The following is a 25,831-nucleotide window of genomic DNA, read 5'->3' as shown; positions in this document are numbered from 1 at the left end:
ATGACAGAAAATTTCACGTTAAGAAGAAAAAAATATACAAACGTATGAAGGCAGCGATCAACGCAACTACGGCTAATGTGAAATTAATGAATTATTTCCAATTACCTGCCTTGAAATTGCAACCATTTTTGAGTAATAAAGCAATATATTTTAATCAAGATCAAGAAAAAAGGAACGATGATGATGATAGTTATTAATGACATGTTAAATTTTAATATAAATCATCAGTTCTCATTTACGACTGTTCCTAGGCACTCTGTAATTTCTTTTGGATTAGGGTTGTAAAATAAAATGCTACTTATATATTTTGAAACTTTTATTTGGCTAAATCCATTGGTACAGCTTTTCTACGAGATTTTAACATCGAGATAAATTATATTATAATTCTAAACGCCTAGTAAGAGGCGACGCCGGTGTCCATTGTTCGGTGCAATTCGGTTACATTTGGTATATTATATTACTCTTAACTTTAAATTGATTATTATCTGCGGAATGCAAGTTATAGGTCACAATATGTATTAGTTATGACTCCACTACAATATTTGAAGATACATTAATAATATGACACATCAAACTACTCTAAATATTCCATAAAATAATAAACGTAATTAATAGTAATGTAATTAAGTACAGCGGCAAAATATTCAATAATCGGTGAGTTGTATTTAGAGCTAATAATTTAGATAACTACAAAATAATATTTAACATAATATAATAACAAAATATGTACACACTTGACTAACGGAATGTCTAGAAAAGATACACTGGTTTGAAGCGACAGAGATATATATGTATAGATATAATCAGTACATGCATTTAATGCTTAAATCTTAAATATAATTAATCACTTAATAATAAATATAACATAATTTATTTGACTAAAGTATACAGTTTTTACATAAAGAAAAAATTTACGAATGAAAATAATACTAATACTGTAACTACGGGAATGAGACGGTAGTTACGCGAAAATAATTTTGCTGCCGGAGAGTCGGTATAGAAAGGTTCATTAAATTATACCTGCATACGCAAATTATAATACATTCTTAACACAAGATAAGGCGAAATAATTCAGTCATAAATCTAAGAGCTTTCTTCGAAAATTACTTAAGAACATACATAGAGTAGCTCGCTTACTAGCTTATCTTTGGTATGATTTATCATAATACAACATTTAAGACTACAGCACAAGCGTTGCGTATGTGCGGAATAATATATCGGTCGAGTGATTTGTAATTTAAGCGCATCCCGGTTTGCGGAAGATACGCATCTCGCTGGTGGCGACGGCGATCCACTCGTTGCGGGCGGAGTCGAACCAGGTGAGGCCGAGCGTGTACTTGCCGTTGATGTTCACGTGCTGGCAGTGCGAGAACCACCAGCCGCCCTCGTAGTTCGCGGCGCAGTGTGTGTTCGAGATGTCGCGGTCGCGGTCGATGGCGGAGAACTCCATGTGGTTCTGGTACTCGAAGGCGTCGCTGGCGTTGCCCTTGAAGCCGCTCACCTCCAGCACGAATCCGGAATCAGCGCCGCCGACGGAGAAGTGGTCGTACTGGGCGTACCACACGCTGCCGTAGATGTCGGTCATGTCGATCCTCATGGCGGAGCAGTTGTCGGCGGTGATCTCGTGCATGGATTGCAGACCGAGCCAGAATTCAGAAGAAGCATCGCCGAAGCCCTGGACGTATTCATCGAATTTCCTGTTGAATTCGACCGTGCCGTTGTAGCGACGTTGGAGAAGTGTAGTGCCGTTGTTGCACCAGGTGTCCACGGGAGTGTTGCCGGGGTGGATCAGGTAGGTTCCGGGGGGACCAGTCACGTTGGAGCAATCCTTAGGCAGCTGTTTAACCAGATCCTCGTACTCACGTTCGACGGGTTGCAACTCCTTCACTTCTCCCATCAGCTCGGGAAGAGACACGATCTCCGTGTAGTTCGAATCGACGTGCGTAGCCTCGCTCTAGAGCAATAGAAATTATTTTTTGTTAACGCGGAAATACTAAAATCGTTTATCGAATGCGACATCAAATATTTACAGAAAGTATTTATTTTTAAAGTCAATAAAAGAAATGTAATGTTCGAATATTCAATCATTCGAATCAAATAAAATTGAGCCAATCGGGACAGTTGAATTCTGCATTTATTATTTACATGCACTTTATTTATATTTGCCGGCATGGCTGGCAATAGCAAATATAAACAGCGCTGTGCAAGCAAATTTTATAAATAGTGGAATATATCAGGAATATAGCTTCGGGTTGTGTTACTGAGAGGACTTTGTGTGCTTTGCCATATTGATACCTCTCTGTTTGTGCACGAGAGAGGGTTCCCTCAGCTAGAGCGGAACTTGTGTAATTTGGATCAATGGCTGCTCAGTTGAATACAAACATCAATACGTAATTATTTGACCGTAATATTAATAACCGTTAATTCTAAAACATTTATCGAAGCAAAAATTACAGTACCTAATTAAGTAAATTAATATTTAAATCAAGTCCAAAGTTTGATCTAATTTTGAACCAATACGACCAATCAATAATTGAATAGAACCGACATCCAGCAAATACAAACTGAACTAATCTATAATTTACTATCACCAAACTGATGTAACGTCAGCAAAAAAGGCACCAAACTCTTCACCTATAAAATTGTTTGAAACGTACCTTCAGAATGTGATCATTGAGGCGGTAGAAGTGTTGTTTGGCAGAGGCCTTGAGGTCGAGTATGGAGTCGTTCAACTTGTTCATCTGCAGCCGCTCCAGCTCCGAGCGGTCGATGACGTTGCTGACGCTCACGGCGATCGCTTTCACGCTCTGCTTCAAGTTCTCTTGGTTCTCGCGCAGGTATGAAGTCGCGGCATGCAACTAAACATTATGATAGAATTAGACATTGATTTGTTGGAAAGTATACGAAAATTAAACAAGTATGTATTTTACTTTAACGATCTTTTAAAAAAATATTTCATTAAGCAAAATCCTAAATTTTAAAGGATAAATATTAGACACAAATACTACATTTCAATATATGTATATAGTTAAAATAAGTTTAAGATTCTGCTCAAGAACATTCTAACTGAACGGTTTCAGTATATCGATAGGAAGTTAAAATGAGTAAAATCAAAAATGTCATAAGCTTACCTGAGCAAAACTAATATCCAACTTTGATATCTCCTTCCTGAACTCCGGGATCGTCTTGTCGACCTTGTTCTCGATGCTCTCGACGTCCTCCCGCAGCTCCAATAGGGATGCGTGGACTTTATCGAAATCGGATATTTTCTGCGATACATTTTTCAATTGCTCTCTCAGCGACTTAGTCTCGAGATCGAAGAATTCAATTTTGGCCGTAATTAGGTTCCAGTTGGGTTCCTCGATGCGGTCGAGACGTCGTTGAACGTCCAGTAATTGGTTCTGCAGGCTCTGCTGGTACGCGTCGAGTTGGTCCTGGCTGCGCGCCAGCCGCGAGATCTGAGTATGTATCATTTTGTTGTGCCGTATTTTGTGGCCTCTCTTACTCTCGTGCTCCAAAACTTCGTTATAGTTACCCATATTCATCTCATCCAGTTGCTTCGCTTTCAACTGCAACAACGTTTCAATTAAATATTGTGAATAAACACATTTAAACCATGCCATTGCGAAGTATGGTATGGTTTAAATGTACTTATAGGTCAAAATTAATTACCCCGACTATACATTAATATTAAAATATGATAATAACACTTTTTAATGTGAAAACATAATTCAACGCATCCTTATGGTTTAAAAAATATCTATTAGTCAGTTCTTTAAAGAAACGAATCTTCAATGGCGGCGCTTATCATTCCCTCTCGCTCACACACGGCCGTATGGTATGCAAAAAAAAATGGAAAAATAAAATCACTAAAATGTATTTGATTTTCCCTATAATAGTTTTTATCATAAATTTACAATGACAATTATGCATTTGCGAAAGTAAATAATGTTTTCTTGGAATTTGACAAAATATGTTCTTTGGGAAAAGTTGTTCAGTTTTATGGTCTTATTAAGTACAAGTATTATGGGGATTTTATTACATTCTGTATACGTAAATATGATAATTCATATAAATACACAAATACAATAACAAAAAAGTTTGTCAACAAACAATTTGAAATAATTAATAAAATAATTATCAATTTACGTTATTTTTATTTTCTTTTTTGATGATCCTACCATCTGTCAAAGTCAGCTTTGGCCGCCATTGAAGATTCGTTTCTTTATTGAACTAGCTAATATATGCATTTATATGTACTTGTACGTATAGGTATATGGACACTATTCTTACATGAGCCCAATCCTTTCAGTTGCCACTCGAAAACGTACTAATTACCTCTTTAGAATAAAATATACCGCTAGTAAAAATTCGGACGCGGGATATCTTAACTGCTGTTCTAAATTTATAGAGGATTTACATATAGAATAGATTGATACAATGATTTCAAATGTTAACAAGAAGAATATGTACGACTATTGATTCACAAATACTTGGTGTTATTATGTAATTTGCAAAAAAAAAAACACTAATTATCGATAACATTCCTTTATTCATGTAAATGTAGGTTGTTAAATGTTATAGCTGTATTTTGCTTGGTGTACCGTAAAGCAATATTTTATTAAAGTACCTACATATTATTATACAATTATAAATGGTATGGCACTAGCAGATGTTCTGTCGTTAGTCGCTCTACAAGTTTTCGTAACTTATCAATTAAATTTTACAATTTAAGTTTAAACGTATTTAAGATGCACTTTGATAGAAATGTAGATTAAGACATTATTTTAATCTGTACCCTTTCTAAATAAATATATTAATAAAAAAAATATATTTCCATATAACTACATATTTTCGACATTACTATTGAAATTGTGATTAATTCTGATTTCTGATTAAAGTAAGAATAATTTTTGTATAATGGATACGTCATACGAACAACCTTGGCTTTACACGTTCAAAGATATTATGCTCATAAGAACGTATGTTTCAGTATGGCATTGGGGCTGCATAACGGTACTTTCGCGGTAAACCACATGTGACTCGTGACGTTGCAGATGGCGACTTTGAAGGAGATGCCAAGGCATTAAATTGTTTATTTTGAAACTAGTATACACCAGCTTATACGTTGCAACTATGTGATGAACTTTATGCTTCGCCATATAAGGGGTAATGACGGTGAATAATCCGAAATAACTTTCATCATTACACCGAAAGTGCTTGGCTCAATTATATGTGTATCCTGATTGCAATCGCAGCAATTTGAAGGATAGATAATTACAGTATTGAAGGTAAGTGAAATGGCCGTGGCCATCTGCTACAAATCATTGGTAATAATTAAGGGGAGTCGAGAAACTGGTTTCACCACGCGGCCACTGAGACCCGCCGACGCTTACTTATAAAAGCTTAATTCCTACGTCTTTTATTATTTGCATCAATGCACATGCACATTTCAATATTTTTATCGTCAATAAAGTAATTATTTTCTTTTTTACCATTCTTAATGTGTACGTGTTGCATCAACGGTGAGTATTATTCGTATGAAAGTATCGTACCTATAAATTTTGTACCTGCTTACGCTGCGAAATTTATCGTTGACTTTATTTCATCAGTTTCAGTTAACTACGCATTACAATATGGACAAGCCCCAAATGTGGTTATTGTACATTAAATTTAATTCATAGTGTTCCTATTCGAATGCTATTCGAGCAGCAGAATAAGAAGCGCTACACCGTAATCGCAGGCTGTGACGAAGGTCAAGTTAAACAGGCTCCGCAACAAGTGACCAGGTGTTCCAGTAAGATATAGATCCCCGTTTCTAGATATAGATACAATATAGGCCTGGCAGATGTTTGCCTATAATATTAATAGGTACCTTTATTTTAAGAAATTCTTGCCTTCTGCTAAATTATAAAATCCTATAAACAGCCCGGTGTTCACTCGATATTAGTTTTATGAGCTTACATTGACCATTTTCAAACCTAGCGTTGTTACACTAATAATGCGCTATTTGCTTCTCGGATTTCTCCAATTAAATAATTTGTGGATTCACAACTAATTTGGATAATAGACACATTAAATTCAAATATTTAGGCAATAAAATTTAAAACGAGAATCGAAATTTTATACAGGTAACGACTACTTTTTATATTTTCACGTCTTTTTTTATCATTTCCAAAATTCACGTACCCCAAATTGCAGGAAGAATTAAACTAGATCCTAATTTTATGAATTCTAGCTCATCTGATGAGAACGAGATTCCGATAGTAAAATTTTAATAGAATATTTTATATACTTGAATACCGAGTACCTTCGGAATCAGAATTTAACACCTGCCGACGGTCAAGAAAGCGGTTAATGACTCCCGCCATGATTTCATTTTATGTTAATTATTTTGTTTACGTTACATATAGTATTTCTTTATAAATCATATTAATTCAATTTAATTTACAAGACGAATGAAATAAGTCAATAAGCTCGTTATGAGAAGGGTATTACGGGGAAAGTTTATACAGACTCTTCAATTAAGGATATCGAAAAAGAAAAATTGATCGATCGGTATTGAACAAGTTGAATTAATTCTTGTGAATCCTTAGCACTTTAACCAAGAAAATTAGACGAAGCGAGACCTCGTAGCTTACGCTAAGTAAAAGTTAGTCGTTTAACATTAAATTTAACTCGAGAAGAACTTAATTCGGATCGGAATGCAGACTGGCCTGCCAATAAGTATTTTGAAATGAAGCTATTTATGCCCAGTCGATTTTTCTTTATTGGATGATTCTGTATCCATCTGAATCCGTTTTATTTTGTAAAAAATAATGACAATTGGATAAAAAGAAAGATCATAAATGAATTGAAAAATAATCCATTATTTTTCAATTTCTTTAATTTTATTTTCATACTTAGTAATTAAATGTACTTTTTAAAAGAATGCATTATTAACTTATCATGTTTGATTGTATATGAAGTATAGGGGAAGACGTAATTAAAATTTGAACAAGCTTGTTCACACGGGGCGCACCTGTTTGTTGTGAATTTGCACGTATCGTATGCGAGGGAAAAAGTTAATCTCGAACGTTAATTAATTAGTGCCGGGGATTGATTTTCGTGTAAACTGTGTCCCAGTCGGTGTGGTCTCAATTTTTTGCAAACATCCAAAAAATTTGTAAAAGCTGTTACGGATTTTGGATATAAAGTTTTTGTAAATACCAAAAGGCTTGATTAAATCAAACGTTAATGAAAACCTATCCAATATTGATATAATTTAGATATCGAATAATTTATGGAATGCCACAATTCGCATCGCAAAAATTACATTGCAATGATTGAAAGTATTTGATTTAAAAATTGTAAAGGTCAGTTGTTGAATTTTTATTGGAGTCGTCGCTCGGTCGGCTCTCTTTGTCGTTTTATTTATATTGCCATTGTGCATGTACTGAATGGGATTTCCGTGTTGCGTTTGCGAACCGCAAGGGTGAATACGTTTTGATGACAGGTTTTTTCAATATCCTTTATTACAAATGAAATCTTTTTTGTGCCCAAATTCTTCGGTTATACTTTGACCGAATTCTTCGAGATAAAAACTCAAAGGCAGGTGTAAGGTTTCACAAAGATTTGTATAAAGTAGCGGTCGAGTCCGCGTATCGGTTTGGGAACATTGCAATTATTTGAGTGATATATACTCCCTTATTCCTTTGTGGGCTCGCATGAAAAGCTAGGAGGCGTGGGTGTGACGGTTGCCAACGGTCGTGTCCAGCGAGCGTGAAGCCGAGCTCCACCTGTTACTAACTAACTCTGAAATCTTCGACCTTAATGCCCGACCATTAAACCATCGCAAACGCATCGAACATCACGATTTATTCCAACGAACATTTCACATAGCGTACGTTGAAAAATAACGGCCAAACGTCTTCATCTCGTCAAGTATTTCGTAACATATTCTCCGTAGAAAAATATTATAATTTCGCGAATCCGCCTCAAATATTTGTTCATGCATTCATCAATAGGCGAGGGACAAAAGCCTGCATCGCTAATGCACGAGTCTCATATCATAAATGTACTATTTTAATTTCCTTAAGAACAGGTCCGTGAATGGATCCTCGGGATTGTACAAACTACAAACGTCTTCTGTGGAAGTAATTTTATTATGAGTGAAGAAATTGAATATGCAATTCACTCTTGTACTCTCAGAATTCGCCGTGAAGGGAATTTTACCCGTGGGAACAAAAATTAATTATTTATTTACAAAAAGTAGACAGAAGTACGGGAGCTGGACGACTAACCGTGAAATTATTTAATGAAAGAGAGAACCCATGTCACATTGTATTCAAAAGTTCAATTCGATGTATTTATCTCTTTGAATAGACTGCCAATACACATGGATTAATTCGACCACAGTTAACAGGAATATACTCATTTTAATTAATCAAAGTGCTTTCAGTTAATCATACAATTAAGAATTACAATCATTGTAATGACATAGATTGTTGAGTAATACATTGAGTGTAATGTATTTCATTTAGTAATAATGGAATTAGTATAGTCTCAAACAAATCAATGATGAGACGATGATTACAGTTTTATTTTCCCAAAATTCACGTTAATTCATCTTAATCTTATCGCGAACTGTGTCCTCTTAGCTGAGGCTCGTAAAATACGAGTGCCCAACTTTTGTTACGAGCATATTCCAACTAGAGCCGAGGTACTACAACCGAGTTCGTAGTACTACTTATCTACGTGGTAATTTTCTACAACCTCACTGGCTGCATTATTCCGAGAGTGCAATTGCTATGCTGGGAGCTCGGGATTATATGTTCATAATTGTTCTTTAATTTTTAAGACCGCTTTTCGTGACCAGATTTTAAAGCAGGGCGATGTGTTAACATTACATTTGCAGAAGTACGAGATTTTAATTTCTAATTGCACGATAAAGTACTGAGCGAAATCGGTAACGACGTGACACTGTTTATAGAATTCAAAGGACATATTGGTTTTGTATAAACATAAAAAATACGAGGCACTGTAACTTGTCTGTAAAAAAAAAAGGATATGTTTCAACTGACCTCTTTAGAAAGCTTTCCGACTTGAGTCCTCAGCTGGGCGATCATTCCCCTCATTTGCTGATTTTCATATTTAAGTCTTCCAACTTCGCTGTCCAACTTGTCAATCCTAGTTTCTTGGGTCTTGGTGAGCTGCACCAAATCGGAAGCCTCCGTCAAAGCTTGCTTCAGCTGTAACAAATTTGCTATTTTACGAAGCTGTAAAATGTAGCGACATAAATTACTATGTACGGCGTTTTATGACACACTCGTAATACAGAAATATTTAAGAGCTATCTCGTAGTTCTGAATAGCGCATCTGATAAATTATGTCTTAAAAAGTGATAAAATAAAGAAAGTGTAATAACGAACGAGTTGTTAACTTATACATCTTAAATATATAGTTTGTCATAAGATCAATTCTTAATCACGTAATGTAGTTATCGGTTATCAGTTTGCATGTATATTAGAAGCGTACCTAGTGAACAACTTTGTTAGCTTGTCGCCGTAATATCATTATATCACAGTTACGAGCCGGAAGGGCGATGTGGGTGAAATTTTGCATAAATGTTTCCTCTCTAGAGCAGACTAGCGCTTATTAATTGTGTTATTATTTTAAAATTGAGTTTTCGATGCGTCTTTCAAAGAGTAATTCTTGTATATGGATATTTTATAAACGAATTACCAACTAGACTATCTGTATTGCTATTTTGCATTCTATGTATCCAGTTGTATAATGAATTTTTGTGGCGTAAAGCATTTGTAGGATCTCTAAAGAATTTGTAGGAAATCTTACCTCATTCCGCATGACGTGAAGGTGTTTCAAAAGGGCCGAGCTGTTGACACTCTCGCCAAGCTCACGCATCTCCACTCGGAGCTCGTTCATGGAAGCCTTCGCCCATTGCAGAGTTGCCTGTTCGTTTTGCTCGTGGTTGTCAGTCGGAGTCTGGTGTTGTCTGGAAATTTATCTATGGTTAGATTCAGGATACGGTGGTTTACACATGTAGTTATAGGGTCATTCGCTCAGCTCATTGATAATACTATTCGCAACTTAAAACTATTGTAAAAATGTAGATGATCATGATTATTTTAAAGTATTAACGCTTTGCTAATGCACAATTTAACGTTCTCAGATATCCGATTTCGACATTCATTTTTCAATTTTAATTGAGTAGATACTATAAAGCCATTAAAATAAAAAATCCAGTGCAATTACAGAGTGCAGATACAAATGAGTCGGTGTCATATGTAATGGGATCACATGTCTATCATATTTCGGGTCAACGATGCACGTTTCGAGCAGACTAGTTCAACGGAGGGAAATTTAATTTTCCCGTAAATCACTCGTATCCATCACGTACAATTCATTGCACCTGAAATTATGTTATTTGAATTGCACACGTACGTATTTCTTACGCTTAACTTGGGATTCAAATTGAATTGCTTAATAGAGGGAAAAATGATGGAGTATTTAATAGTGGACGTTTTGCATTTGCATATAATATAAAGTATTTTTTTAGGAATACATGTATAAACCACACACAGACTAAAGCGGAGGGGAAATAGTAATTATTTCAATGATTCTTCTAACGGAACAGGATATAGTGTTATGCAAGAACGCTTCTCGGAGACCGTGTCTCCTGCGCACCCCCTCCGGCACCGGCAAATACGTTACGCATTTATTAGTTCAATATAAGGGGTTTAAGACGCAAATAATTGCTAAAGGGACATTACAAGTGACCGTTACCACTTATCAGTTTTAAATCTGAAATTATTTTGATTTCGTTAATCAATCGTTTCTTTATAAATCTCTCATCCTTCATATTGCCCTTATAACTGTATATTTTAGTATCGATATTTTATTTACCCGATCTTCACTGGCAGACAAGATAAATAATGAATTAAATCTCGAGAGCAAATATTGTTTCTGTTTTATACAAGCAGTTAGCAGTCAGAAGTATTTCATTGGATTAATGTTCATAATTGAAGGTAAGTTATAAATTGAAATCTATAGCGTTACTCGAATAAATTGTAGAGTCGCAACTCTGAGGATCCAATTATTCAATACAGATTTGTTATAGAGCTATCTCTTATATAAAGTGAAACTTACATCAATCCGATTCAAACTTTTTACTTGGTTTGTACAACGATTTAAATAAAAATTATATAATTGTTTTATTCAATGTTTTAACTGATGCATGAAAGTCATAATACCTACTTACACCATCATATTTAAATTAACATTGATCAATATACTACTTTGCCAGAGAGAGAAGAGAAGAGAGGTTCTATTTAAATATCTTATAAAAGGCCAATAAAGTTGTATGAACAGGCTTAACAAGCGCAGTGGTTCGTCGTTTACTACTTATTTAAGTAATTAGTACGGTAACAATTCTATCTTCTTGAATAATTTAAAATGCACTGAAAGCTTTGCGTTCGTCGATGGAAAAATACCGTTTAAAATGATATTTATTCCATCTCAAAGATGGTTATAAAATTTTAGTCTTTACTCAGAGAAGGTAATATATTATGGATTCAATGTAGAAACATAATGCGACTCGTGAGAATTTGCATCAATCGTGCAGGTTAGCATGTGTTGCCGATCTCTTGACGGGATAACAAATTCTAGATGGATGAGGTCGCGTTATTTTTGTCGTATGGAGTATTATTTATTCGCTTACTATTTACATTTCTTACTTCTACCTTTATCAATCGATAAACACCTGCCGTATATATTTTTATACTAAAAGTTTTAATAATTTGATTCAAAAATATTGTATGAATGACGTGCGATAACGCACCTCTTTAGAAGTTGGTTAAGCAAACAAAATACAGGATATATCGACCTACCATTTCTAATCTTATCAAAAAAATTGGAATGTAAGTAAATATGACACGTGAAATAGTTTAATATACTTTCAACGTATACACCGCAACCAATATGTAGATAAACCGCCTAAATACTTAGGTATATACGGCAAAAGTTAATATTCTGATCGGACAATAGTTGAATGAAGCTGTTCTTATTATAACGAATCGTAGTATACAAAGCCCATGCCAAAGGCCTATTTGGTTTCGAGTTATCACATTGACAGAATTCAACCGTATAGTGAAATTGGATGCATTGACGTTGGGCTCGGTAAACCTCTCAGAGACTTATTGAATAGCTCTTTATATCCTAAAATTGTGTCCATTGAAAGGACATTTGAATAGCAATTAATTTGCACCCTAGGCTTGTTAATACGGTGGCTATTGTGGCAACAGTAATTGTAGATCGCTGATTGAAATAAAACCAAAAATGTAATATGTATGTGGATAAATACAACGTTTTAAAAGTTAATCACAAAAATCTATATCTTTATGTATGCAACTCGCATCATTTGTATTCTAATATTTAACGAACTTTCAAACAAATCTGTGAAATATTATTCCACTTGTATAAGACCGAAATCTCTAAGTACATACCTATTTGCTATGTTTAGGCAGTTAAAAGCTATCCGCATTCTTTATTGCACCTTGTTGTTATATTTCTAAGAGCAGATGTGTACACCATATGTCAGTTGAGGGCATTAGAAACAAAAAAAAAAGTATAAAAAATTGAATAATATAACCCTTATATCACCCGCACGGAACCGAACGCCGTTTAAACTATTAAAATCGAAACCTACAAAATGAGCAGGTATATTGATAACAAGAAGACCCAAAATCGCTCGCAGATGGCAGACCACATTGGCCCGTGGCTCACCTTTCTTATCTTCCATTCTATTAAGTTTATTCATGCTCTAAATTACGGAATTTGATATCTAATAGACTAAGAGGTAAAGCGATTGGGTCTGTTTTCCCGTGACAGACACGTGGCCGAATAAAAAATTCAAATCTTGCGTCGACCAAATGGTGTCCAAAACTTCTGCACCTGCCGTTTCTTTTACGAATTAGAAAATGTTTTCGAAAGACCCTAATTGACCATGGGCATGACCGCATAATAAATATACATTCAGTGGCCTGTTTCAAAATTACGTTATTTACAACTATATGCAATACATGTTTACATAATGCAACTATATTAAAAATAAAGTAAAAAGATTTTCCTTTACTTTAAGTAGAGCTTTTGCAAAATTACTATTTAGATTGATCGAGCACATTTCCACATAATTCAAGCAAAAAATCGTTATAAATAAAGACGTTGCAAGGTGCTGTCGCCATAGTTAAAGCTAAGCTAAATACTTATTGAGTTAAGCAATATCGTATTTAGTTACAACGGTCCCGGACTTCCCGACTAAATTGCGATCAAATTTACATCATGACCATAATAATTATAATCAAGCGGGTCGATGGGTGGGTGTTCTTTTTTAATTTTACCCGCGCACACGCCATTTGCGCCTGCCGGATGTGTGCCCGTAGCATATTACTTCCGTTAGGGATATAAATAAACATCCCATTAGAGCCAGATGCTCGCCCCCATCGCCAGCATTACGAGCACTAGTTTTTGACTTGATTTCCACAAAAAGTTTGTATACAAATTACAACATTTATGAATAATTAATTATTATGCCAATCAAACGCACGAGCAATTCCACCAATGCCGAGTATCACCGACTCTTTTGTAAAATATTTCAACCATTCAATTTCCGAATTTTTTGACAACAACGTCGAATGCAACATGTTAGAACTACAAAGCTTTGGTATAAAATGTTTTACCTGAAAGCTTTGTTCGTTAAAAGTATAAATACGTGGAAAGGGGAATATGTCGATGTCAAAAGCATAGAAACGTTTAATGTTTTAATGAAATAATACCTTTTGACCCGTATGTATAGACAAAAGTATGTATGGGTAATATATTGAAATGGCAAAGGAAACTGGTTGTATTAATTTCTTTTATTTTTACGATAAATACATTTCAATATCAATGTGTGCGATTAGGCTGCTGGGATGTGCATCTATGCAATAGCTAGTAGAAAATAAAACGAAATAAGAATTGACACAGGTACAAAGCGCAAACACCTGGCGATATTGTATTTCAAGTATGCAAACTAATTTTGTAGCATAAGAAACACATTTCGTACCGACTTCCACTTTTTGATAATAGATATCAGAACGAAGTTAAACTGGCTTATTTAAACATTAGATAATATTTTAGGAACTACGATCAAAACATCTAAAAATTAATGTTGTTAGTATATTTAAGAACTCAATATAAACGAGAAAAGCTCAACTATCTTTATTCATCGAGTCTAGAAAGAAAGAACATTTTTCATCTTAAAAGAATATCAAAAATAATATTTTCATTCGCAGAATCAAGTCCTACGTTTAACTCTTGTGCCGTAATTCAAACATCAAGGATACGAAAGTAACGTGAACGAGTAAGTCCCCCGAGGAAGGCGAGAAAAATATCGCGCTGATCCAATGGCCTGGTTCTCAATGAGTGGCCCTTGTTATTCCGCAGTCTCGAAACACCACTTTTACTTAACAAGTTTTGTATTACGGCACGCCTTGACAAACTTCAAATCTCGCGAATATGACTCGAGAAGCCCTTAAGACCGTTAAGATTTTAATTCCACTCGTTGGCTTTTTGGAGAACGCAATTTTTGGTAATGTTTTATCTTCAATTCTATCTGCCGAGTCAAAGACTGAACAATAACCCACAATTTTACTTTGAACAAAGTTTCTTGGAGCGTATCATTTGACTTGATGAAGTTATCCAGTTGAGACAAAGAAGTAAATATTTACGTTTGCTAAAACCTTCACGTGTGAGATGCCTTTGAGGCTTATAAATTATTTAGTGGGAACTCATACATAAGTTACAGTTTAAAAACGTGAGTGTTTTATTTCGCAAAAAGTTACATGTAGAGTACTGATAAAGTGAACCGAACAAAACGGAGCAAATCAGTTTATGTTTAAGCTACGATCAAATACCAACCGAATTCCGGACGATAATAATATGCACTAAAGCAAACAGGTAGCACGTACTTGAGAATCTGAGCCAATTTCGACTGTACACTGAACCTAATTTTGCAAAGCATTTTGCGTACGCTCCCATGCGGTATTAATACGGATATTCATGAACAGAGTAAAGACAAACGTTCGGATATACCTACAATGCATATCATTATCTGGATTGATCAAATGATGTCCTACCTTTGATAGCTCCTTGTGTATGAACTGTTGTCTAATTTGTAGGAGTTTCTATCGAATGCAATGGATTATCCACAACTTTAACTAAAATTATTGAGTGCACAATGAGCTTTATTATAATTATAATATCAATGTTAATAGTATGCATCTAAACTTCTCAGCAGCATACCTGAGTAAAGCGTCTATAAAGATTACATCTTATTTAGAATTAGAGAATGTCCTTATACATTCTCTAATTCTAAATGGCACTTTCTGGTGTAAATATGAAGCATCTATGCGACATTATAGCTTCCACGATGATTTCAATGGCCCATTCAAAAGTTGCGGCCCCCCGATGGGCCGCAATCAGGTACGAAACCTTCGCGCCGCTAATTCTAGAGTTTGGGAGTGTGCCAGATGATGAGATGTTTTTTATTTTTTTATTTTTTTGCTTCAAAAAACGTAATGTTTAAGATTGTTTTCTATTTTTAAAAGTAAACGGGAATGCGATGTGCTCGAATGATACACGTTCAATTACCTTAGGTCGTATTCAGAAAGAAAGCTTGAAACTTATAAGCGCTTACCGGCGCTTGTCAGCGCTGGTAACCCGCGCAGAAAAATATATGAACACGCGCCGATAAGCGTTGATCGGCGCGGACAAATTCCGACAAGCTTCAACAAGCGCTGGTCAGCGCTGGGCGCTGCCATTTATGGTGGCAGTACACATTGGGCCAACGTGTTGGGCCAACGGGTTGGGCCAACGTGTAGAGAGCTACTTGGCGGTATGTTGGCTTCATTAGCCTAGTTGGCGCCAATATTGGCAGGCCAACCGAATGTTGTCGGTTTTTTGTGCACACATCAAAGGATCTTGGCGCGCTCCACAAACAGCGTTCACACGTTGGTGTCTTGTTCAGTTTGTTGTTACTCGTCAGCGGAGACAGTATCGTTGCGCGTCAATGAAATTTACGTTTAACCATGTTCCGATAGCGATGGCGGCGCCGAGGTTTTACAATTCGTAGATTTGTATCGACATGAAGGAATAATTTGGAATCCACGGCATGAACTACACAAAAATAAAACCATATGACTCAATAAATTAGATGTTCTATTTTCTATTTATTATATTATTCTAGATGTTTTTCTTATCTAACTTTCATACAATGCGATAAAAAAATGAATATATTTATAAAATGAGTAAAATAGTATTAAAAAGTTACTTGTTCTTAAAAATTAAATAACAATATACAATAAGCATGATTTTGATCAAATTGTGCTTTATTACATAAATAATATTATCATTTAATAAAATAATATCTAAAATCTAATCTTTAAAGTTTCGTTTCATAGGTAGTTAAAATTAAATTAAATGTAAAATGTACACATTTTAAACATTTGAAAAAATCTAAACATAATAATGTTTTATTTATACAGTTATAAAAAAAGGACAATAGAGATTGGAAAATGGTATCATCGCAGACGGCAGAGTACACTCATTGTTATTGATGCACATGTACGTAATAATTAAACGCACTGTATATAAATAAATTGCCGCGGCTGCAAGAACTTCTACGGACTACGTCCATCTTTGAAGCGCCAATGCAGAATGATCAGTACGCCAATGTGTGAACAGGAATCTTGATATCCTTCATTTTTTCCCAACACGTTGGCCCAACGCCTTGGCCCCATGTGTACTGCCGCTATTAAAATTTGTTTTGGTCTGCTTCAACCTGCTTCCTTTGTGTAGAACGAACCAGCGTTTACAAGCGCCGATAAGCGCTTATAAGTTTCAAGCTTTCTTTCTGAATACGTCCTTATGTATACAAAACCTTCCAAAAAGCGTATCTTTAAAACAAGCGTTTTTCACGACTCCCCTCGTAAGATTTAAATTACTCTTTATCATATTAATTAATATTCTATTAAAAAGACATTCATGTAACATTCAGTTTAAGACTGAGCTTTTGCATAATCTGTAATGAGCAGACATAGAGTGGGCAACGTATGCAAGTGATAACTTCGCCGGTGGGAGTACATCAGTAATCCGACTTTTCATACTTAGCATGAGAACTCTGTAAAATTGAATAAGCGTTGTTGCTAGTTGTGCTAGTATGAAATACGAGAGTATTTCGGTAGAATTAATTATCACATGTTTTAATTATATTTTTTTATTATAAATAATTATTTATATTAAAATAACTATAATCTCATCATACAAGCAAGTTAAGACAAAGTACCTATAAGGAATGAAAGCGCGTTTATCGAACAGTAATTTTGCATTTATAATTTTTATTGCAGTGGATTTCTAACAATTTATTAAAAGCTTAGTTTATGATAAAGATTATAGATAACCAGTTTTTTTAATTATTTATTACTGTTTTTACTTAGTTCAACAGCGTGTTGAACAACATGCAACATGCATTAGAACTGCATTGCAAGGAAAGGTTAAATGTATTTTTTATATTATCCATGTAAAAGGGTAGGTTAGACCGGCCAATAACTTTGTCAGATAAAATCGAAGAAGTATAGTTTACGCAATAATATTATTTTAAATTATAATTGAACGATTTTAATAATACATGATCAAATATCATTTAAAAATAAAAGGAAAAATAAATCATGAACATGGAAAAAAGTTTACAAAATATTGAACACATATAATCCATATTTAAATTAAATAAAGTAATTAAATTCAGAAATTTAAATTAATTAAATAAATAAAAGAAAATAAATTTATTAAATAAGTAACCAATGAATAGGCGCTCAAATAAAAATATGTACTTTTATAAAGTATTTAAAAAATACAAAAAAAAGAAATAACGATATGATAATTGATGCTTAATTGGAAAAAGAAAATAAAACAAATTTGCCGTCCAATTATAAAAAAAATTGCATATCAAAGCAAGTCGCAGTGGCACTTAAACGTCGCAGCATCGATACATTATAGTAAAAGAGTCGCGACGCGTTTAATAAAATAGTAAAAACAAGGATTACAATCAAGATGATTATTTAAAACATAAAACTATTAAAAATGAATATTTGAAATTTTCAATCACTCAAAAAAAAATCAATTTTTACAATTAAACTTACTTGAGCTCTTCAATTTCTTTCTTCAGCTTGGAGATATCAGACTGGTGCATGTTCTTCAGGCTTTCGATCTGCTCCATCATCGCCTTCATCTCCTGCTTGAACTGCATCTCAGCTCCATTCACAGTCCAAAAACATAATATTAGAAACGCACAAAAGTTCAAGCACTTCATTTTCGCGCTCAAGTTAGTACCGATACAATCCGCTAGGGGTGTACGTGCACCTCGGCCGGTAGCTACTGCGCGAATGCGTTGCGACCGCTCTTGAGCCTTATTAATACACTAGGGCTGTGCGTCCAAAGCGCAGATGCGTTCAACAGTTGTTCCAGCCTGAAGCGAAGCCTTCATAACTCGCCCCAATCACAACCTTATTGACAACGCGTAGAAATTATGATCGTATCTCCTTTTTTTGAACGTTACTTTTTGAATTTGAGGTGAATATTAAGGCTTCTCGTGTAATTAGTACAGAATTTTTGCACAGTTTTAAGTTTAGGTAGCTTTTTTACCTGAGTTCGCTGCAATAAGAATAACATGCTTTTATTTTAATATGATTCAAAATCATAGGTATAGTATTGGGATGTTCATAAGACATGTCTATAGTTCTTTATACAGTGTCTATAGATATTTCTGCGCTATTTCAATCCCTTGAAACATGTAAAATTCCACAATAAAATAATCTGCAGGTATTGCAACAAAATCTTTTTGAATACCGTGTAATCGCCAATCGCTCTGTCCATCGATACCATTGAAAAGCTTTTATATTAATAGATACACAGACAAAGCTTTCGGTCAAAAAAGAAAAAACTGTTTGACTCTATTTGAGGAAAAACTACGAGTGCACTCAGCACTCACAGAGAGTGAACCTAACTATTCTACCAACTACATTCACTAATCACTGTCGACGACTCTGTCCGCGGGAAACTAGGAAAACACTCGCTCATAGATTGTGTGTTTTTCTTATAAAGTTCAGCGAGGTTGGAGATTTTGCTAGTTTCGTAATGGGATTACAATATAAAGCATCTGATTATACTCTTACAATATAGCTTAAGTGATTAGTGTTAAATTCTGGATCTGCATTGATTCCAATAAATAAATAAAAGTATGCCTTGAGAAGCTTTTTCGTACCTATTTTCGAACTTCGGTTAATAACTATTAGTTAATTTCAGAATTTTGCTACCGACTTACTCGCCACACACTGACGCTCACAATCTAATTTCATCCTCATCATCTCGATACCATTTACCGTAGGATTTAATGAGGGATTTCTTACCTTGCACTACTCTTCTACGGATTGACGGTTGACCTTCTTGAAACATTATTTCTGAATCGATAAGACACATGGCCTTACAAGAAAAAAGCGTAGTCTTCTCTTAAATGCTGGCAATACACCCACTGTTCTCCTAGTTTCATGGGTGCTTTTGAGCGTCGGATATCATAACAAATTGTCCTGTAATCATAAGCTCGCATGCCCATACCATGCAAATAATAATAAAAAGTAGAAATAAGATAATAAATAAAATAAAAATATCTTTATTTCACAAATGTAGTGCAATGAGAAAGATTTAAGGATATATCTTTAACATTATTCCTTGGCTAATGTCTTAAATATCTACCAATTAATAATTATTTACCACATTTACATTGTACGACGAACATTTACCACAAAGGTGTCAAAAATGATTTACAATGACTGATTCAACAATATAGACAAATCGAAAATTCTTTGCCCGAACATCAATACAAGGCTAGATCCGGGCAGCGTTTATGCAAAAGCTCCGTTTGAGTTCTTTGCATTCATTCCAGTCCTTCCACCTTCCGCTCATAATTTGACTGTATATAGTGCTGGCGGTGCTTTTTTAACTAACTTTATAAACGGTTTTCTCCAAAAAACTGTAATTGTTTACAATAAGAAACAGCTTTCTCTCCTTTAATTAAAAATATACCTACTTCTTCAATGTACGTACTACTACATGTACGAATTCGAAGACCTCATCCATAAGTATAAGATACAAAATTAAATACTGATTAAATATATTCCTGTCAGGTAATCCTAATATTTAACGAATACAAAAATGTATCTATAAAAATGGTAATTTAATACATATTACGAAACCATTCAAATAAGCTCGCTCGCCAGGAGTCACACTAGCGGCGTCATATGTGCCAAGTATAATTTATTTTTTACCGCTATTTCAATGTTTTTATTACGTACTGAGTACACGTCATAATATACGCGCACAAAAAGGAGAGCTCGAATGCAATCTGGTGCGTTTACAGATCGTCCTTACAACTTGTTTGAATAGAACGTTATGTAACTTAAATGAGTTTCACATGGAGCTTTTGAAAATGTTCCTTTTTCATTTGTCATAATTAAATCGTGATTAAATCCAATAACAGATTTCAATGAAATACTATAATTGCAATGGCGAGTGGACATAGATTAATGAAAATCAATAACAATAACGTAAGTGCGGCGTGAAAATTCACATTAAATGTATAACTTTGCTATATCTCTGCTGATTGAAATGTACTGAAAATGTGAGCAGCTTATCATCAAATGTTTTTCTGATTTTATTGAGTTAAAATTGAGTCTTATATCGTCCTAGTTAATACCAAAAGTTATCAATTGCTTGATCTTCTCAAAGCAGACGCCGATAAGAAGCCCGAAGATGCGTTCTGTGGCGGGTTATATATTGATTAAATCCAATTCTATTGTAACTGCGCAGAAAACTAAATGGAAGAATTAAATAAATCGTCCTAAAATTATGTGAGTGCAAATAAGATGTCGTGCAATTAAATTTAGTTTACTTCGCGTAATACACTGAGCGCGGATTATATTGTTACAAGTTATTTCGTCTTATAATAGAGTTGCGCAAAACTTTTACAAGTGTAAGTTTGCTATCTTTAGGTACGCTTTAAAGTTTAAACTATGATTATGCTTTATATATTTTAGTTTAAAATCTTACTATTACCTTTAAATGACTATATTTTTTACTTATATATTCGAGATTATCCAGATTAACGACTTTGTATTTAGGAGACGACGCTTTCTTTTCCTTATCATATACCAAACCCACAATGACAAATATGGATTAAGAATATTCGAAGACAAATATGGATTAATTGGATAGAGATGATACGATAATAAAGAAAAGCAAAAAAAGTACTTCAATCATTTGGAGTCTATATAAAATGACTAGCCTACCATAAAATAATCTTATCTATACTAATATTATAAAGCTGAAGAGTTTGTTTGTTTGTTTGTTTGAACGCGCTAATCTCGGGAACTACTGGTCCGATTTGAAAAATTCTTTCGGTGTTAGATAGCTCATTTATCGAGGAAGGCTATAGGCTATATACCATCACGCTACGACCAACGGGAGAGGAGCCACGGGGGTGAAACCGCGCGGAGCGGCTAGTATACCATAAAATAATAGGAAACATCAGACTTTTATACAAGATCCGATTTAGCCCAAAATGTATATTGTATTTCAGTAGGAACAGGAAAGCTCATTGCTTATGTTACGATGAGCGACACGCTCCGTAAATACACATCCGAAAATAGGAATGAATGCAAAAGGATGGGATACAGATAGGAACAAAAAGAGTACCGTCAAATGTGGCTACTTGACCTTTACTTGGCAACTTGACCACACCTTCCGTTTAACAACAAAATATCAAATTTTGTAGAATTGAAAGCAAATTGACCTAACGTATCGATGTTGGTAGTTTTTTAAAATATTAATTGGCAACATATTTTAATTTTAAAGCGGTAACGCTGTTGGTTCTCGCAATATAACGTATCGAAGTGTGACTGTGTCTAAGGATCTTTTGCCGGTGTCAGTATTATTATGTTTGTAGAGCTTAAACTGCACATCTCAGGTGAGTACAGTTTTGATATGTTGTGTAATAAACCCTAGAGATTGATTTTACAGTGGGAACTATCCAATTTTAGGCTCATCTGTCGAAATATTTGCTTGGGCATTGATGCCTCAGGTTAGGTCAAGTTGCCATTGACCGCTGCGTGGCAACTTGACCGACGCCTAGGGTTGACACAAAAAATAACGTGACTGCATTTTTTCCTTTTTTTATCTGTTTCGAGTTTTGCATAGTAAAATCAATAATTTCGGACAATCCAGATACTTATACTCTCTTTGATGACAACGATTTAGCATATTTCTAATGAAAAATAAATGTTTCCTTACCTATTAATAAATACCTATAAGTATTAAGTAATATACATATACATATGTATTAAATTTAGTTTAATAAATAAATAGTTCATTAAAATTTGTGTCTTGTTTGTGACAACCCTATCCGACATGTAATGCTTTGTATGAAATCATTACAAATCCCGTGGCAACTTGACCAGGTAGCCAGAGCCTAACAGTTTATTGTAAAGCTTCGGGCTGCAATATTTAAAAAGTCGAAGAATTAAAAAGTAATAGCAACTTAGCCTAAAACAAGAATGTTAAGCATCTACCTATGAAAACTGATGTGCAAGGTCAAGATACCACATCAGTGTCAACTTGACCTGTATTACGTTTATTTGTAAATAATGTCAGATTCAATATATTTTAAAGAAATACCTAGTAAAAGTGAATGATGAAATCATTCATGACATGAACAAATCATAAAATGTTAATAAAAGTTTAATATAAATAAGTTAGCTAAGAAAAAGTAAAAAAATGTGGTCAAGTAGCCACATTTGACCGGTAGTGTCTCGTTGTCCTACTTCCGAACGTCAAAAAAATTATGCCAATGAAAGTTCTACATACATAATGGATTGTACAGCATTTGCCTTTTACTGCAAGGGATTTAATTCGCGCGTTACAATAAATTCCATGCATAAAAAAGTTTGAGTATGAATTACACTATAAGACCATAACATAATATGTATATTATACATACACAGTTTTACAAACACGCCTTTGGGTGTTTTTTACTGAATCTTATGCATGATCATTCGACTACATAAAAATAAGCTGATAAATTTATCTACCATGCGTAAATTATAAAATGGATTTTAATTAAATACGCATAAAGTTTATACCCACTTATCGCCTCACACTAACGCTATAACTCAATGGGTTCAACGTAATTAAAAACTAAATGAGGAGCTGTTTAAAATTCGTTAGCCTAGTTGATATTCAGTTGAAAATAAACGGGGGTGAACGCGTCACACTGCAAGGGCACTCCCGTGATGAATTCCCGGCTGCGATCTCTTTGTAATACTACCAATGAGGCAATGAGCTACCTACATATTGCATAGCTTTACATATTATTGAATATTCTACCTGCTTTTTGCTGGATTGAACGCCAAGTTGAGCCCCATACATGATTACTATGATTTATGAATAAGGAATACCTGAGTCTGAGGTGATTGTCTCACAATTACTTATGGAATACGATAAAGTTGACGTACTGATTTTCAACGCTAGTTTGTACTTTGCACACATAAATATTATAATGTCCTAAAAAAATCTTTTATGCTCTAAAATTATACTGGCGTATTTTTGTTGCGTTTCCAAATTAATAAATAGACTGCACGTGCACAAATACATAAATATATTTTATTATATAAGGAAGATGTACAATCGGATCGAAACGTAGCTTCGGAAATTACGACATAAAATATTACTACTGTGGATAGCATGATGACAATGTAAACGGTTTGATATTCATATTACCTACCGTAGAATACTTACAACTCTACTTATCCAATCAATTTAATTTTCATAATTAACTTTTTAAGTGAGCTGTCGTGGCTTACTTACATATTACGTGATATGTTAAAACAATTTGTAGAATAGGTACTTTTCACAGACCTTCATAAAACCTTTTATTTTTTTTTAATAGTTATATTTAATTAAATAAATACAACTAGATATATATACTTATTGAAGTAAATATTGTAGATTTTCAAGTATATTCTATAGAATATTTTTTTTATTACTACCTAATTACAATTTAGAACTTTTTGTTTTATTTTTTGATATAATGAGTAGGTACATGTAATAATAATAAAAATTAAAAAACCTGTGTGAAATAAAACGTTCAGACCCTTATTATAATTGAGCTCTCATAAAACGCAGGACATCAAATTTATTATGTAAAATTTTAAATCTGATGGGTGTTCCAACGTCCACAAGGGCTGAGATTAGAATCTAGGTTACAAGCTGTAATCTTTCCTTCCGCGCGCACTTCATTTCTCGTAAGATGCATTTTTGTAGTACCTACGCGCTGACGCTGCACTGTTACATCATTATCATAAATTAATTCGTTATCTTGCTTTAAAATCGAGGATCGCAATAAATATAATATTCAATAAATAAAATTATAAGGAAACTGCAACTGCAATTCAAACGAGCGTTAATTCATTAGCACCGTATAGGCACTCCGGTCAAGCCAATTAGTCACTATTCATAACGACCGCGACGTTGTCTCTTTGAGACATCGCCCGTGCTCACTTTCGCACGGATGGAATCTTTCAAACGGCTTGAACATGTTCGCGAAATAACTTAATAGGATTCTGATCGGTGTTTAAAAAGTTTTAGTTCGAGGGAACCATAGTAGGTAGGCATTATATGAATAGAGAAACACTAATGAGCTTACCGTGTTTCAGTGAATAATACCCGAGCTTCGAGATCCAATGAAAAGTAAACTGCAAACTAATGATACTGCATTCAAAGTGAAGCTTGCGCCAATAGTAAACCTCATAAGTATACCTAAATCCTTGGTCTTTTAAACGTAGACATCTGGATTTACTGATATAAATAAGGCCATTTGCACACTATTTACGGTACAATTTTTTTGTAAATGTGAAACAAGGCTTACCTACAACCAAAGGTTTGGAAAGTTCAAGGCTCTCAGTTATTTATAAAATGAATGCGCATTAGTCTTCGCTTTCAAATTACACGTTGTTACATTATGATTATTTTATGAAAAGTTAAGGGTGCTATAACAGATTTTTAACAAAAACCGCTATTTTACGGTACAATTTTAACTCAAAGCACTTACACGTGAGAACAAAGTAATATCTTAATTTAAAGATAATATATTCAGTTCTACGATCATCTTATAAAAATTGTACGACGTCATACAAAATTGTCACTGAAATACGATTTTCCCAGCACAATGATCGCATAAAATGCAAAAAAATGGGGTCTAAAACGGTACACTTTTAAGAAAATTAAAAGCCTAATCTATCTTCTTACCTATAAATTATTGAGGGATATATAGTCCTTTAGGTATAGATTGTGATAATTTTTTTGTATCTAAATCAAAATTTTATTTCAATTATAAGCTAAATTAAAAATACTTGTCGATTTCTTCATACATTTTGCTCTCGCGGGTCGTCAGACCGCGCTCAGAAGCGCTCTTGGAAGGACGGGTGTATCGCTCCTCGTCCCAAAAATAAAAACGAATTAGAAAAAGATTATTGTGCGTATACTGTCGTTTTCGTGATTTGAAATATTTGATACTTTATAAGAGTAAACTGTATAAGTTTCATATTCCAGTTATTTGTAATTTAAAATTATGTTTTAAAAATTATGTTGACTGAGATTCTCTTTTTTTATGGGTTGTTGAACGGATTGGTGG

General features: G+C 34.3%; 1 protein-coding gene across 1 annotated transcript; it reads right to left on the bottom strand.

The window, feature by feature from the left end:
* Positions 1-315: 315 nt before the first annotated feature.
* On the bottom strand, positions 316-18,460 carry LOC149911240 (protein scabrous-like). Its single transcript, XM_090113289.1, has 6 exons — positions 18,234-18,460; positions 9,835-9,994; positions 9,063-9,230; positions 3,132-3,569; positions 2,658-2,858; positions 316-1,954 (listed from the first exon to the last, which is right to left on the bottom strand). Exons 1-6 carry the CDS (start codon positions 18,401-18,403, stop codon positions 1,238-1,240), a joined length of 1,854 nt encoding a protein of 617 aa, XP_089969415.1. The 5' UTR covers positions 18,404-18,460; the 3' UTR covers positions 316-1,237.
* Between the last annotated feature and the right edge of the window lie 7,371 nt (positions 18,461-25,831).

Source organism: Colias eurytheme, chromosome 1, assembly GCF_061535395.1.
Source record: "Colias eurytheme isolate Ceu_HAF_F1 chromosome 1, ilColEury1 Martin Lab GWU primary, whole genome shotgun sequence".
Classification (NCBI taxonomy): domain Eukaryota; kingdom Metazoa; phylum Arthropoda; class Insecta; order Lepidoptera; family Pieridae; genus Colias; species Colias eurytheme.
The sequence above is the reverse complement of the archived record's forward strand: the minus strand, read 5'-3'. Positions and strand labels throughout refer to the sequence as shown.